The sequence below is a fragment of the Symphalangus syndactylus genome, chromosome 10, assembly GCF_028878055.3.
Source record: "Symphalangus syndactylus isolate Jambi chromosome 10, NHGRI_mSymSyn1-v2.1_pri, whole genome shotgun sequence".
NCBI classification, from domain to species: Eukaryota; Metazoa; Chordata; class Mammalia; order Primates; family Hylobatidae; genus Symphalangus; species Symphalangus syndactylus.
The window spans coordinates 59,728,683-59,745,828 of record NC_072432.2 but is presented as its reverse complement, the minus strand read 5'-3'; the positions used below and the strand labels follow the sequence as shown (position 1 = coordinate 59,745,828).

At 40.8% G+C, this 17,146-nt stretch overlaps 1 protein-coding gene across 1 annotated transcript in view; it reads left to right on the top strand.

The window, feature by feature from the left end:
• Positions 1-17,146, top strand: part of FRAS1 (Fraser extracellular matrix complex subunit 1) — a 471,835-nt gene that overhangs the window by 331,446 nt on the left and 123,243 nt on the right. The window contains exons 31-34 of the mRNA XM_055297229.2: positions 1,288-1,466; positions 6,568-6,684; positions 12,575-12,689; positions 15,452-15,589. Of these exons, the coding sequence (XP_055153204.2) occupies positions 1,288-1,466; positions 6,568-6,684; positions 12,575-12,689; positions 15,452-15,589 (549 nt within the window). The remainder of the gene's footprint in view (positions 1-1,287; positions 1,467-6,567; positions 6,685-12,574; positions 12,690-15,451; positions 15,590-17,146) is intronic.

Below are 17,146 nucleotides of genomic sequence, written 5' to 3'. Positions count from 1 at the left end.
ACAGTTCCACATGGCTGGGGAGGCCTCAGAATCATGGCAGGAGGAGAAAGGCACTTCTTACATGGTGTCAGCAAGAGAAAATGAGGAAGAGGCAAAAGTGGAAACCCCTGATAAACCCATCAGATCTCTTGAGACTTATTTACTATCAGGAGAATAGCATGGGAAAGACCAGCCCCCGTGATTCAATTACCTCCCCCTGGGTCCCTCCTACAATATGTGGGAATTCTGGGAGATACAATTCAAGTTGAGATTTGGGTAGGGACACAGCCAAACTATGTCAAGAAAGATGATCAGCATTATTTTTAAGCACCTGTAAAGCATATACTATTATTTTCTTTTTATGAATGAGGAACAAAGGCTTATGGAGCTTAAGGAAGCTCACTCAGCTGGAAGCAATGGAGCTGGGTTTGACTCACCACATAGGATATAGTGGGGTGCCTGCCATGTCTTCCACTGTTAGCTATTACAAGTTGAGCATCCCTAATCCAAAAATCTGAAATCTGAAATGCTCCAAAATCCATAACTTTGAAAGCACTGACATGATGCCACAAGTGGAAAATTCTACCCCTGACCTCATGTGAAAGGTTACAGCCAAAACTTGTTTCATGCACAAAATTTATTTTTAAACATTATATAAAATTACCTTCAGGCTATGTGTGTAAGGTGTATATAAAACATAAATGAGTTTCATGTTTAGACTTGGGTTCTGAATCCAATATGCCTCATTGTATATATGCAAATATTCAAAAATCAGAAATCTGAAACACTTCTGGTCCTAAGAATTTCAGAGAAGAGAAATTGAACCTGTATTACTATCATTGGACAGAATTCTCTCATGAAAATTTTCCACTGAATTGTTTCTAATTTCCCATTATGTTTTCAGCAAAAACTTCCTGGCTGGAAAACATTTTCTGTTACATAGAAAGTTGTGCATAGAAATGAATCCATTCAATGCCCAGTATTTGAGTATTTGCCTATAGTATTTGCTACTATCTGGCTCTCCTTATGTAATTTTTAATAGATAATAAGTCAGTAACTTCATACATGAATTGTCCTTGAATGACTTTTAGTTCTTTTAGCAGAAAGCCTGAGAATTCTGTTTCTAAAGGTGGATTCAATACTGTCCATTGAATTATGTGTTAACATCCTCTCCTTCACCTTAGACAAAAATAAAGAAGTACATCATTTCTTTCTAGTTAAAAAAAAAAAATGAGTAGTAGGAAAGGGGGTAAGGACTTTGACTTTTCCTGGGGACCCTCACTAACTGTGTGGCCTGTGCCTTCCTAGGGGAGGTGGTCCTTCTAGTGAATATGCCTGCAGACAGCCCTGCAGATGAAGGGCAGCACCTGCCTGATGGGAGGACGGCTACCCCTACCAGCACCTTCACCCAGCAGGACATCAATGAAGGCATCGTATGGTACAGGCACTCAGGAGCCCCAGCCCAGAGTGACTCCTTCCGCTTCGAGGTACCCTCTGCTTCCTGACTTTTCTGAAGTCTGATGAATCCAATAATCCAATCACTCTTATTTATAATCAACTTGAGTAATTTTCTGCAGTTGACAGGAAATCACATTTGGGGGATGTGTTAGTCCATTTTCATGCTGCTGATAAAGACATACCCGAGACTGGGTAATTTACAAAGAAAAAGAGGTTTAATGGACTCACAGTTCCATGTGGCTGGAGAGGCCTCACAATCACGGTGGAAAGTGAAAGGCACATCTTACGTGGTGGGAGGCAAGAGAGAATGAGAGCCAAGTGAAAAGGGAAACTCCTTATAAAACCATAAGATCTTGTGAGACTTACTCACTACCATGAGAACAGTATGGGGGAAACTGCCCCCGTGATTGTTATCTCCCACCGGGTCCCTCCTGCAACACGTGGGAATTATGGGAGCTATGATTAAAGATAAGAATTGGATGGGGACACAGCAAAACCATGTCAGTGGAATTCCCTACAAAATATAATTCATAGCATTAGGAGTTTTTTTAATTTGTCAGTTCAGATATATGTGTATCTTTACAAGCAGAGTTATCCACAACCAAGATATTTAGGTTAGATAATGGCCAAAGTGTTCAGAAAAAAAGTCTTTAAAATATAAAAATACTATATGGAGAAAAAAAAATCTTACCTTCCAGTTTTCAATGTTCTTGGAACACTTACTATCTTGTGATAAGATCATGGGCCTATAGCCAAACTCAACATGTTTAGGTGTCAGTTCTGCCACTTACTAGCTACACAACTTTGGGCAAATGACTTGAGAAAAACTTCTGTGCTTCATTTTCCTTGTTTGTCAAATAGGATTATTGTGACGATTTAATGAGTTAATGCAGATAGAGTACTTCGAATACTGCATATCAGATAGTTAGCATTATATAAGGGTTTGTTATTACCATTTGTAAAAATCGGTCAAATACCAGACAATAAGGAGACCTTCAGTAGATTAAAGAACAAGAATTATACTGCGTAGGCTGGGCATGGTGGCTCACGCTTGTGATCTCAACACCTCGGGAGGCCAAGGCAGGCAGATTGCGTCAGTCCAGGAGTTTGAGACCAGCTAGGGCAATGTGGTGAAACCCTGTCTCGACAAAAATTACAAAAATTAGCTGGGCATGGTGGCAGCTAGGCAGGAGGATCACTTGAGCCTGGGAGGTGGAGGCTGCACTGGGCCGTGATCACACCACTGCACTCTAGCCTGGATGACAGAGCGAGACCCTCTCTCAAAAAAAAAAAAGAAAAAAAGAAAAGAAAAGAAAAATTATACTGCGTATGTTCTCTGGCTATTATAAATATAATTATAAATTATAAATTAATAATAAAAGGATAAACAAAAATTCAGGCCACTTGGAATATTTGAAATGGTCTCTTAAATAATTACTAGGGAAATTCCTTAAAGAAAATCAAAACAGCAAACACTTAAGAAATATTGATGAGGAGGAAATAACCTATCAAAACTTAAATCATATGGACAAAATTGTACTCAGAAGAAAATTGATGGCCTTAAGCTCTTATTATTGAGCAAGAAAGCATTAAAATACGTGGACAAAATATTTAACTCAAGAAGCCAGAGAACCGCAAGGGAAACCTAAGGAAAGCAAAAGGAAGGAATTAGTAGAGATAAGCAGAGGAATTGGTTAATTATAAAATGCTAGAAATTATAAACAAATACAAAACCTGATTCTTTGAAGATCAATAAAATTAGGCAGCCCTCTGGCGAGCACGATTTGGAAATAAAGAATCATACAGAAATACAAAGGAATAAGGAATTATGAATAAGAAAGGGTGTTTAAGCATGGATACCAAGAAGAATTTGGTAAAGTGTCAGAGAAAATAGAATCTATGTTTATGGGGATCAGCCAAAGCGGTGTCAGGGCCTCTGAAAGTCTGAGTCTTTTCCTTTGTCTAGGAATCCAGCTGGGGCTGAACTCACCCAGCTCACCTTGTTAAAATGATCATCCATTCTGCTTCTGATGTCTGGCGTGTACATCTTCATCGCCTGACTAATTTATATTGTGTAAAAGATGTGCTTTTCCAGAAAGCAGGTTGAGATAAATTTGGAAACCATTAAAATGAGATTATCCTGAGCACATTGAATGTCCAATGAGTGAGCAAACATTGGGTGCCCTTTGCCCAAGTTAACTTTTCATTTTTAGCACCTGGGGATTGCAGCAGTCATCAAAGAATGAGTCAGAATGAAGGCAAAGACCTCAATCAAAAGAAGTCACCTCTGCAAACTAGAATCCTCAGATCTGCCTCTGCCTTCGTAGGGTGAGGAAGGAGAATGTTAATCAATATGGAGCACTTCCCTGGAAGGGGAATCTAAGTAGCTGCTCAAAATAATATTTGATTGCTTTTGTAATTTGGTTACTGAGTAAATAAAGCAAATAAAGTTTTTAAAATAATAAAAAATATTTTATTATTATTATTATTAAAAAGACTACCCTGTCCACTGGAGTTATTTGGCACTTTCATTGAAAATAAATCGGCCATATATGGAAAAAAATAAAAAATAAATAAATAAAAAATAAAATAACAAAAAATAATGATTAAAAAAAAAACTCACTGGATGAAGACATCCAGTTGAATGAACATTATTACTTACAAAGTGGTTCCCTTTACAGAGTCTTCACACATTTTGCTTAAAATGTGTTTAGAACTCCTGTGTGAAATTGCCTTCAAAGTGTGTGAGATATTCTTTAGAATATCCTCCATAGTGGCAGTGTATCATCTTTTGGAAGTGGATTAAAAAATATAGCTAAATAGTCAAAAGTCAGACTAAGGTCTGGTGAGAAAAAGAGTGGTGATTATTTTGGGTTAAAGTGGGGAGTAATTATGGAATAATGGGCTCAGAGTTCCTATATGATTTGTAAACTTTGTCTGAAGGCATTCCAAAATATGCATTTTGAACACTGACAGCATCTTTGTTGCAAATATGAAACAACTCTCTGGGATTATGTTCTCCTGATGTAAAGTTTTGGCATGTTTATTCTAAAGTCTCATTGTTTTATAGGCATACCTCATACTTTGATTTGAAATGAGATAGACACTACAGCTAGGTGCTAACATAAGTGGTTAGCAAATTTTCCCATTCATCATTTTAGTGTCCCTAAAGGATTTCAAACTTTAAAAAAATCCCGTTCTAATAATTCTTTTCCTTTTTCCTTTTTTTTTCTTTAAAGCAGAAAATGCAGTATAATGAGTTGCATGGATTTTTTTTTTTTTTTTTTCTGAGACAGAGTTTCACTCAGTTGCCCAGGCTGGAGTGCAGTGGTGCAATCTTGGCTCACTGCAACCTCCACCTCCCAGGTTCAAGCAATTCTCCTACCTCAGCCTCCTGAGTAGCTGGGATTACAGGTGCCCGCCACCATGCCCAGCTAAATTTTTGTATTTTTAGTAGAGAAGGGGTTTCACCATGTTGGCCAGGCTGATCTTGAACTCCTGACATCAAGTGATCCGCCCGCCTCGGCCTCCCAAAGTGCTGGGATTACAGGTGTGAGCCACCACGTCCAGCCGAGTTGCATGGATTTAATGCCATTTTAATGTTGATGTGCCGTCATGAGCCATCAATGGATCCCATCTGTTACTTCGCATCTAAGATTTGGGACATATGTAATGTTGGTGGGATTAGAAAATAGAGCATGGCATAGTGCAAAGAAAGTATGCACATTCAGAGTCATTTTTTGGTGTGGGAAGGAGCCCTGGTTTGGGTATATTCAGGTCACTTTGACACAGCCTTGGGAAATGTGGTTCGAAAAAGACCAACACATTTCCTATCAGTGTCTTTACTAGATTGATTCACTTGCTGAGTAATATGACCACATTTCACTACCTATTCAATGTTTGGTTCTTTTTCTTCAAAAGATAGAATATATTCCGCCACCCCACCCCTCCGCCACCCCTTTTCTAATTTCCTGAAGCTACCAAAGTGAGTCATCTTGGTCAGTGGAATGATCATAAACCTGACTGATCTGGTTAAATACTGCCACTTGTTGGCTTTTTGACTTTGACACATTGCTTAAATTTTCTGACCTTCAGTTTCCTCACCTGTAAAAAAAGGGGATAATAATATCTACTCTGTGGATACTAAGTAAGAGAACCCTTGAAAAGTAGCTAATGCAGTGCTGAGCCCATAATAGATGATGAGTGAATTATAGTTATTGTTGGTAAGATAATTTACAGTGATGCTGTATCTCCTTAAAAACGTGGATTTTGAGACTCGATCCCAGGCATCTGATGTGATCAAGATAAAGACAGAGAAGACAGGCTTTCTGTTGGAGTAACTTTTAAAGACATAGAGAAAGGGCTGCTATCCCTGCCTCTTTTTCTCAGAATTGATAGAACTCAGCCCCCTGCCATATAGAATTAATGCAACTCCACATGTCACACATGGCTTAGCAAACAATGGAGAGAAAGAAAGTTTAAGAGGGCGGTCCAGTAACTGATGAGGAGGGAGAAGCTGCATAGAAAAAGCAACATTCTTCAGGTTTTTGCAGCAGGAAAAAGTTGATTTTGTGACCATTACACTAATTGTGAATGTTACTAGTCTTGCCCTGCAATGATGAGGCTGAGATTTATTACTTACCTATCACTTACCTGTGCTGGTTAAAAATGAAAGAAATGGAATACAAATCGTATTACATACTCATAATAAGACATTATATAGTTCTCAAAAATTATGTTTTCTAGCATGTTTAATGATATAGCAAACTATCGTAGTATTGTAAGTAAAAAATTATAATATGCAGTTGATATGTGTGCATATAAAATTAGTTAAATATCAACATATGAAAATTCACTATTTCTAGGTAGTGAAATGCTAGATGATTTTTTATTGCTTATTTATACTTTCCTGCATTTTCAGCTTTGCTTAAAATGAAATCAGTAAAAGATCAATATTAAAATATGAATCAGTAAAAGATCAATATTAAAATATGAAGGGCAGAATGAGAGTTGTAACGCAGGAGCATATAGAATTCAAAGACAGCTGGCTTAAAAGAGGGAAAAACCCACGTACTAACATGCTCTGCCCAATAGAAGATGAGAGGCTCACCAGGATGACCTTCTTTTCAGGTGTCCAGTGCCTCCGATGCCCAGACCCGCCTAGAGAGCCGCATGTTCAACATCGCGATCTTACCACAGACACCTGAAGCACCTAAAGTGTCTCTGGAAGCATCTCTCCATATGACTGTGAGTTGGGTGGGAGGCTTGTGGTTTCCACTTAGAGGAGGCACACAGCATGCTGATGGGATTTGATAGAGTGTCCTGGTTTTGTATACAGTAAGTGCCTGGCCCAGATCACAGACTCGGGGGCCAAAAAGCCTAGTGATCACATTTCTCATTGACTTGAAAAAGGAACTTAAAATTCCCAGAGTGAAAGGAAGGTTATGCGGAATCCGTATTGACCTCCCATCCATCGCTGATGTCCTTTCTACAGTATTCCAGATGTTCCAGGGGTCCTCCTTGAAAATTTGGAGCAAATTTCAGGCTTATGTCCGTGAAATCAATATTTGGGTATCATTGGTCCTCCAGTTATAGCACCACCTAGCAGAGAAACTATTATTCCATCTTCTAGAATCCCTATGAGAAACTTTCCACTGTAAAAGTTTCCTAGAGAAGGTTCTGTCAATGCTGAATCCAGAAAGATAAATAGCAATTATCCAAGTGAAAATCTGGGGACACATTGGGAGGAATGGAGAGGTGATGACAAAGGGCACTGCCACAAGTGAAAAGAGCACATGGAAAGACCCACAGGTGAGAGAGAATAGAACTGTTGCTAAATTGCAAACAGTTCAACAAGACTGGAGAAATTAGGAAGGCAGCAAGTAGGTGTGATGAGGATAAGGAGGTCATCAAGCTATCACAGAAAGCCTCGTATGCTGGTGGGAAGGAGTGTGGGCCATGGGAAAATGTGAAGCAAGGTGTCAACTAAATTGGTACATGAAGCTTAGTTGAGACAATTAGCAACTCCTCCACGACCCTCTGTCTGGGGAGGGGAGAGGGTGAGTGCTGTAATGCCAAAACGCCTCTTCCAGACAGAGCCGCAAGCATATAAGACCTTGTAAATTAATCATCATGGGTCCACATTTTAGTTAGCACCCACACAATTACACTCCAAAGTACTGTATCAGCCTTGAGCCACAACAAAGAGAATAGCTGTAGTTTTAGAAATTATGGGTCTGGGACATGACAGAGACATAAAGGGGAAAATAGAAAGTTTTTAATGAATAGCTGGTATTGGCATTTCCACCATAAACCGTAATTTAAAGAAATCATAATTCAGCAGCACTATAAAGTGTATAATTCATCATTCTGACTGGAGGAACTTGGATCAGAATTTTCTCTAAACTGTTAAGAAAAATGTGCACACACAGGTCTTGCCAAATGCTAATGCAGTGTTATTTTGAGTTTGGAGGAAATAATAGGCCAGGAGCCAGGAAGACAGTGCTGTTTCCTGTGCTGTTACTGTGGACCTCTGAAGAGACTTTTCAAATCACTTAGCCTTTAGGTGCTTAGGTTGCATACTTGCGAATTAGGTCTGTCCAGTTAAAACTTAGTTTAGTTTACTGTAAAATGTGATTAGTCTACTCGTACATTACTTAAAATATACAGTTTATATATTTTTTGACACTAATTAGGGCCATTACGATAGGACATACTTGTGATCTGTAATAAAAATGCATTCTCAATTTAGTCATTTAGTCTCATCTAATAACACAAGTTTTGCAGATATTTCGTAAATATATTGTGAATGCATACGGTAAATAACTATATGGCAAATTTAGTATACTTGTATATGTGATTAAAGGTAGGAATCTACTTCTCCATTCATTCAGTCTCTCATTCATAAACACTTTTGAGCTCCTAATATATGTTAAGTGCTGTGGAAGACATTGGAGAGTCAATGACCATAAAACACAGTCTTTATTCTCAAGGAACTTTGAGCCTAAAAGAGGAGACAAGCAAATAAATAAGCAGGGATAATACAATGATAAATGCCATGGCAGAGCAATGATATGGGAGCAAATGGGAGGGCACCAAATCCAGCAGAGCATGAGAGAGGGTCACAGACGCTTCCTCTGGGGGTGAACAGAGCTGGGTGAGTGTAAATTATCTGGAGACCAGGGTTCTCAAACTTAATCCTATATTAGAATCACTATAGAGTTGATGAAAACACAGATTGCGCTCACCCACTTCTTACTCCTTCCTCCTCTGAGTCACCAAAGTCCATTGTATCATTCTTATGCCTTTGCATCCTCATAGCTTAGCTCCCGCTTATGAGTGAGAACATACAATGTTTGGTTTTCCATTCCTGAATTACTTCACTTAGCATAATAGGTGAGGGATAAAAGACTACAAATTGGGTTCAGTCATACTGCTTCGGTGATGAGTGCACCAAAATCTCACACATCACAACTAAGGAACTTACTCATGTAACCAAATACCATCTGTTCCCCCCAAAAATCTATGGAAATAAAAAATTTAAAAAATTAAAAATTAAAAAAATAAAACACAGATTGCTGGAACCTACCACAGTGTTTTCTAATTCAGTGGATCTGGTGTAGGGTCAAGAATTTGCATTTCTAAAGAGTTTCCAGGTAATGCTGTTTGCTGCTTCCCAGATCACCACACTTGAAGAACCATTGATCCAGACTACATTGGGGGGAATGTATCCCAGTCTTGAGGAGCAACAGGTGAAAAAAGGTGGAGACACGGGAGAACATGACATATTTGAAGCATTACAGGTTGTTCAGTTGGCTGGAGCATAAAATCCGTTAAGTGAAAACGCAGTAAGAAATGAGAGTCAGATCATGGAAGACCTTAAGTATAAGATAAGAATTTCCGTTTTGTCCTGAAAGGCTGTTGGGGCAAATAAGGTGTTGAGGGATTTGTAGCAAAGAAGTGCCATGATCAGATTTTTAATGATACATTTAGGAAGACCATTCTAGCTACAGGGTAGAAAACATCCTAGATGGGGGCCAGTCAGAAAACAAACAGGCTATTGCAGTCATCTAGAGCAAGAACAATTAGTGGCATGAGTCCATAGTTAAGAGTTCAGGAGATCTTGAAGATATTTGCACATGCATGTTCATTGTAGCATTATTCACAATAGCCAGGATATGGAAGCAATCTAAATGTCTATCAGCAGAGAAATGGGTAAAGAAAATGTGATACACACATACACACATACACACACACACACACACACACACACACAGGAATATTATTCAACCTTACAAAAGAAGGAAATCCTGTCACAGGCTACAACATAGATGAATGTTTAAGACATTATGATAAGTAAAATCAGCCAGTCACAAAGGAACAAAAACTGCATGATTCTGCTTATATAAGATATAAAGTAGAATGTAGTCAAAAGAAGTAGAAAGTAGAATGATAGTGACCAGGGGTAGAGTGTGTGACGTGATGAGAGAGGGAGAAAGGGGGAGTTGTTCAATGGATATAGAGTTTCACCTTTGCAAGGTGGGAGAGTTCTAGAGATCCATTGCACAACTGTATGCATATAGTCAACACTACAGAGCTGTACACTGAAAAAATAGTTATGATGGTTAAAAAAAAAAAGAGGGATAGATTAAGAGAGACTTAGAGACACAGTGGCTTCCTAGATATGGCAGGCGGGTGAAACACCCAGTGTCTGAGGATATACAGGTACCATTCCTCAAGATCAGCAACGTACAAGGACTTTTGGTGGGAAGCATGACGAGTTGAGTCTAGGATGTGCTGGTGAAGGGTGTGCTGGAGCAGAGTGAGTGAATTCACAGATGTGGTAAGTGTGTGGGCTGGGGCAGGTCGCGCAGCATTTCATAGGTCACTGTAGGAACTTAGCTTTTCTTCTGATGAAAATGGGAAGACATTGCATGGTGTTGAGCAGAGGCCTCATGTCCTTGTGAAAGGATCACACTGGCTGCTGTGCTGAAAGGGAGTGTAGGGGAGGCAAGAGAGCAACTGGGAGGCCACTGGGGTAATCCTGGGGAGAGACTGTGGCCCTCAGCAGAGTGGTGGCAGTGGGGTGGGAGAAACAGTTGGACTCTGGATATATTCAGAGGTATCATGGCCATTATGAAAAGAATTATTCTGTAACCTTCTTTTGTTGACAGATATACTATTTTTAAAGTGTCTTTTGCAATGATTTCTATGAAGTTTAATCTCTCATTTCTTACTAGGTTTAATTGATACATATTGAACATTCTAAGTAGCTAATATTAAAATTGATTATACTTTGATATACCTCAAACTCAATATTGCTTTCCTCACGGAATCAGTCCTTTTTATATGTAGTGTCTATTTCTATTAGGAGAAAAATAGTATCAATAAATTTCATAATAGACTGTTATCTTGGCTGGAACATATTTCCCTTCCCACAGTCCCATGTGCACAATAATTCCCTCTTTTTATCACTTTATTATTTTAAGGACATCTAGATTTTCAGAACATCGCATGGTACTCTGAGAATGTTCAGTTATTATGGCAGTTTTGATATTAAAAGGTAGCAAACAGTACCAAACAATGTACAGAGCCTATACTTTTTTGTCTGTTAGTTGTACCCACATGTGTACATGTTTATAGATGTGTACAAACATGTATTGGATAGTAACACCTTATGTAGGGCATATAGTTTTAATTTGTTGTCCTTACTTGTTTTATATTAGGGTGAGAGACCAGCTGCTATTCGCAATTCTAATTTTCCTTGCTCATTACATTCCAGACCTGAGCAAGGGCCTGAAATATGACTCTTTACTATAGGGGGATTGTTCTAACCTGCAAATTCTGCCTCTCCCCAGGACAAATATGCCTTGGGGACAATTACAAAGCAACTGCAACCTACAATCTTTTCATGGTTAAAGGAAGAACACCACACCCTCCTCTATGAGCATTACTGAGCCCTGCTTAATCCCTTTCTAAATGAGGAGATTCCATCTGAAAGAAGGAGGGCTTCAAAGAGCAGGAGAGCATGTCACACTCTAACCCACCTTCAGGAGTCAGTTAGGAAGAGCCCATGATGAGCTGGATGTTTTTGTTCTGTTTTACAACAGCGTGCCTGACCCAGGCGAGGGGCCCCAGCTCAGGCTGGTTTCCCTTTTCTCCTCTCCACACTGTTTTTGCTGCTGTCCCCAACCCACCACCATGCCTAGTGATGGGAGTCTGAAGCTCTCCTCTTTGTTTTTTGAGTGTTGCCACTGTTAGTGGGTTATGGATGTACACAGGGGAAGGGATAGTAAAAGCTACATTTGCATCAGCCCTCTGATTAACATTGCCTCATTCATTCACTGGGTCCTGAAAGCTGGAAGAGAAAAAGCAGTATCTAGTTCTTTTGACCAGTAGAATGGAGAAAAAGGGGAATATCAGCTATTGTATGTGCTTTAATAAACAAATACCTCTTAAACCCCTGAATGCAAATGGTGAGCCTTTTTTGGTGTTTGAGGTGGGTTCACTTTTAGCCCTTTGTTACCAGAAGGCATCACAGTTTCCATTAGCAAAACCTGGGACCTGGGGGGCAATGCTCTGAAGAACTTCTTGGGGCCGAGACTTAAATATCTCAGCTGAGTCCTTAGAACTTCTGGCCAGATTCAACTTAGCCCATTAAGTCAGAGGAGGAGCAGTGAGCTATGACCACTGCACTCCAGCCTGTGACAGAGCCAGACCCTGTCTCTTAAAGAAAACAAAAAGTTAGAGGAGAGACACAATGAGCCAGCTGTGAGTAGCAAGATAGTAGAATAGCCAGCTGGGATGCCTCATTTGCAAACGTGTTCCACCTAGGAAAAAAATAATAATATCAGAATCCCCACCACATGCACTGGCATAACCCTTCGGGCAGTGGGAGGAGAGGAGACTAGGGTACAAGAAAACCTGAAAAGGACTCTCTAAACCTAGGAGGGGAGGCTTGGGAAAAATCTGCAATGCAAGAAACCAGATCCTTCTTTTGAACTCTTGAAAATTTTACCAAGTGTGACTAATTTAAAAGCCCAGAGCAATTTTTTTTTTTTCTTAATAAGGTCTGTTTTTGCCTCTGGCTTTTGTTTTTCATACCGTGTGTTCCTCTTCATTCTTAAACTTTGTTTAGGCTAGAGAAGATGGCCTGACTGTCATTCAGCCTCATTCCCTCTCCTTTATAAACTCTGAGAGGCCAAGTGGAAAGATTGTCTACAATATCACTCTACCTCTGCATCCAAATCAAGGTAAGATGTGCAGTAAATGATCTTTTGAGTGATATTATTATCTTCTAGTTTTTTACCTGTCTTAATATCTCTGGAGTTTTGTCTGCTTGTATACATAGAGATATTTGTTGAGGTTTCAAGGAATAATAATTATTCATATTCCTTGCTCCTGTCTTCTAGTTTAGAACTGATTGAGAGAGAAAAAGACTATGGTCAGAAGGAGATGAATGTGATGCCTTTGGCACTGACATAGCATGCTGGATGGAGAATGTACATGCTACTGGGTTGAGCTCCCCTCCCATGTACTGGCAGAACTGGACACATAGCCATTGTCTCTGTAGGACCAGAGCCTGCCTTAGTAAGGTTATGACAGGAGAATGGACCAGAATGAGCACAGGTTCAGGATAAGGAGTTCTGCCAGGGAGCCCTAAGGGGGCTGAGCCACACATATTCAGTTCCTTCCCCGATTGGATACATTACTCCTCCTCCTATCTGGGGACATGGGAATGTGGAACTATAGTCAGAGGAGATTTGGGGCCTTGCCATCAGTCACCAGCCTTTAGATGTCTTGACTTTGGGCTTAACTAATAAGCCTATGCCTGTGTTAGTCCATTTTCATATTGCTATAAAGAAATAACTGAAACTGGGTAATTTATAAAGAAAAGAGGTTTAATTGGCTCATAGTTTCACAGACTGTACAGGAAGCATGGATGGGGAGGCCTCAGGAAACTTACAATCATGGCGGAAGGTGAAGGGGAAGCAGGTACATCTTACATGGCCAGAGCAGGAGGAAAGCGGGTGGGGGAGATGTCACACACTTTTGAACGACCAGATTTTGTTTAAAATCTCACTCACTCACTCACTCTCACCAGGACGGCACCCAGGGGGATGGTGTTAAACCATTAGAGGCTGCACCTGTGATCCAGTCACCTCCCACCAGACCCTGCCTCCAACACTGAGGATTACAATTGAACATGAGATTTGGGTGGGGACACAGATCCAAATGACATCAAGATCCAATAGAGGTGTGGCTGCTCCTCACAGAAAGATCAGCTTCTATTAAGATAATTCTGCTCCCACATCTGGGACTGTTCTCCCAGGACTAACCACTGCCCCAAATGTAATCCTCTCACATTATGAAATTCTCAAAGAGAGAGAAAAGTCAGAAAATTAAATTCCATTATCCTTTTGACAAAGTCCAAAGAAATTAAAAGTCTAAAAGTCACCCCTCTCCTTTGTAATCTGCTAAGTCATAGCTAACAGTTCTCCCTACATTGCCAGAGTCGAAATGGAGCCCTTTCAAACCAGCAGCCTGGGCTGTCTTCCGGAGAATGGTTTTTGCCCTCTCAGCCCCACAGAAGGTGAATTAGTTCAACATCAAGCCTCACATGTGTCCTCCTTTTAAGGGGTGAACAGGACATGAGAAATGATCACAACATTAGTTCTATACCTGAAAAATTTAGAAACAACAGGCAAATCTGCAGCCCCTACAGCATTTATCACAAGCAGAGTGATAATTGCAAATTCAGTTCTTAGAATAATCAAGACCCATGTTACTGTAGCCAAAGATTATTGCAGAGTCTAAGGAGTTTCTGAAGGAAAAAGGTTAGATTGAGAAAAATCTTTTAATAGCCTTACCAGCAGACCAATCTGTGCCAGTTTCTCAAGGACCTTTGAATTGAAACTCAACTGAGATAATCTCATAATTACATTACCATGTCTGTGACTTCTGGTAAATTACCTGGTCTAGGCTATGGTATGGGCAGTAGTATGCATCTTACTATGTGTATTAGTCAAGGTTCTCTAGAGGGACAGAACTAATAGGATATATATATCCTATAGGATATATATATATATATATATAGGAGTTTATTAAGCATTAACTCCCACAATCACAAGGTCCTACAATAGGCTGTCTGCAAGCTGAGGAGCAAGGACAGGCAGTTTGACTCCCAAAACTGAAGAGCTTGGAGTCCAATGTTCAAGGGTAGGAAGGATCCAGCACAGGAGAAAGATGTAGGCTGGGAGGCTAAGCCAATCTAGTCTTTTCATGTTTTTACACCTGCTTTAGTTTTTTAATTTATATATTTATTTTTGAGATGGAGTTTCACTCTTGTCACCCAGGCTGGAGTGCAGTGGTGCGATCTCGGCTCACTGCAACCTCCTTCTCCTGGGTTCAAGGGATTCTCCTGCCTCAGCCTCCTGGGTAGCTGGGATTACAGGTGCATGCCACCATACCTGGCTAATTTTTGTATTTTTAGTAGAGACAGGGTTTCACCATGTTGGCTAGGCTGGTCTTGAACTCCTGACCTCAGGTGATCCACCCACGTCAGCATCCCAAAATGTTGGGATTATAAGCGTAAGCCACCACACCCAGCCTCCCTGCCTTATATTCTAGCCATGCTGGCAGCTGATTTGATGGTGTCTGCCCACATTGAGGGTGGGTCTGCCTTTCCCAGCCCTCTGACTCAAATATTTATCTCTTTTGGCAACACCCTCACAGACACACCCAGGATCAATACTTTGCATCCTTCAATCCAATCAAGTTGATAGTCAGTATTAACCATCACACTATGGTTGGTATTTCATGAATCTCAGTCCATACTCATTTGGGTTTCAGATTTGCCCTTTCCTTAAATAATCAGAGAATGGCAACCTGAGAACAGTCAGTTTCTGAAGGATGTAAGACTCCCACCAACAAGAAGAGCAGGCTCTATGGCTCTAGTCATTCAGTCAGTGATGCGAATTACTGTTGATGCTCAGGCCAAATCTCTTCCTCCCAGGTATCATCGAGCACCAGGACCACCCTCACTCTCCTATCCGGTATTTTACGCAAGAGGATATTAACCAGGGCAAAGTCATGTACCGCCCTCCGCCGGCAGCACCCCACCTCCAGGAGCTTATGGCCTTCTCGTTCGCTGGTAATGCTCTCCTCTCTGCTTTGAGGCACCCAACTGCTCTCTGTGGCTCTACATGACAGGCTCACCCTAACTCTCCCTGCAGTCCTCTGGACCATTTGGTGCCCCTGCTTTCTAGCTATTCAAAATAGCTTGAGACCTGTCAGCCAATATGTAGCTTGGATTCAGTTCCATCTTTTTTTTTTTTTCATTTATTCACGCATTCAGGCATACTTTCAGTAATATTTTGTGCCTCCTATGTGCCAATCACTGAATGAGGCCTTGGAGATATGGTGGTGAGCAAAAAGAGGCATGGATTCTGTTCTTGGTGGTTTAAGGAGGTATAGAGAGATAATTCGATAAATAACCCCGGGAATGAATGTTTAATTGCAGTCTGGGATAAGAGCTCTGAGGAAGAGGGAGAAAGATCAGTGGTGGAATTACACATAACCACACTGACCTAGACTGAGAGAGCTCAGTAAAGATACTGGCAGTGGAGGGATGGGTAGAAGCTGACGAGGAAAAGTGTGTGTGTTTGGATGGTCAGGAAAATGTTCCTGAAGGAAGAGCACTAGCTCCAGGTACAGAGGCCTGGGGAAGGAGAGAATGTGGTGTCCTTGTGTCTGAAATGTGAAGGGTCAGGCAGAGCAGGGATGTGTCTGGTGGGAGAGACAGAGACAACAGCTGACAGACCCTTGAAGCCTGTAAGGATTTGGGTTGTTATCCCAACATCAAGAGGAACCCAGTGGAAGTTTTCAGGTATAGGGAACTAGGGAACGGCTTTTCATAAGAAACTCTGACTGCAGTGATGTCAATGGACTTGACGAGGAGGCCAGAATGGATGGCACGAGGGTAAGGGGAGGCCAGTGAGGGTCCTGCAGTACCTCAGGGGAGGTTTCATGTAGCCATGGGGCATGCAGGCAACCTTTTGGGATAAAACCAGAATTTGGTAGAAGACACCTTTTTAATGGAAGAGAAGACTGAATGGAAGAATAACTAAGTTTCTCATTAAAGCCAGTGTGTGCCCTTTCACGAAGCCCAGCATACCCTAATCCCTGCCACCCTATCTCTTCCATTGATCCAGTCATCAAGGTTGCTGATCAGAAAGCAGGAGTTTTAAGTCCCTACCCTTAAATATTTGTATGCCTTTGACTATTGCAAAAATATTAGTGCCTATTTCTTTCTTTTCTTTTTCTTTCCCTTTCTTTTTTTTTTTTTTAAGATGGAGTCTCCATCTGTCACCCAGGCTGGAGTGCAGTGGCATGATCATGGCTCACTGCAACTTCCGCCTCCCGGATTCAAGCGATTCTCCTGCCCCAGCCTCCCGAGTAGCTGGGACTACAATGCGTGCCACCACACCCGGCTAAGTTTTGTATTTTTAGTAGAGATGGGGTCTCACCATATTGGTCAGGCTGGTCTTGAACTCCTGACCTCGTGATCCACCTGCCTCGGCCTCCTAAAGTGCTAGGATTACGGGCATGAGCCACCGTGCCCGGCCACTAGTGCTTATTTCTTTATTATCTTTAAGGTGTATGTACTACATAACACCATGAATATAGGGTATTCTTTTTATACAGTAGC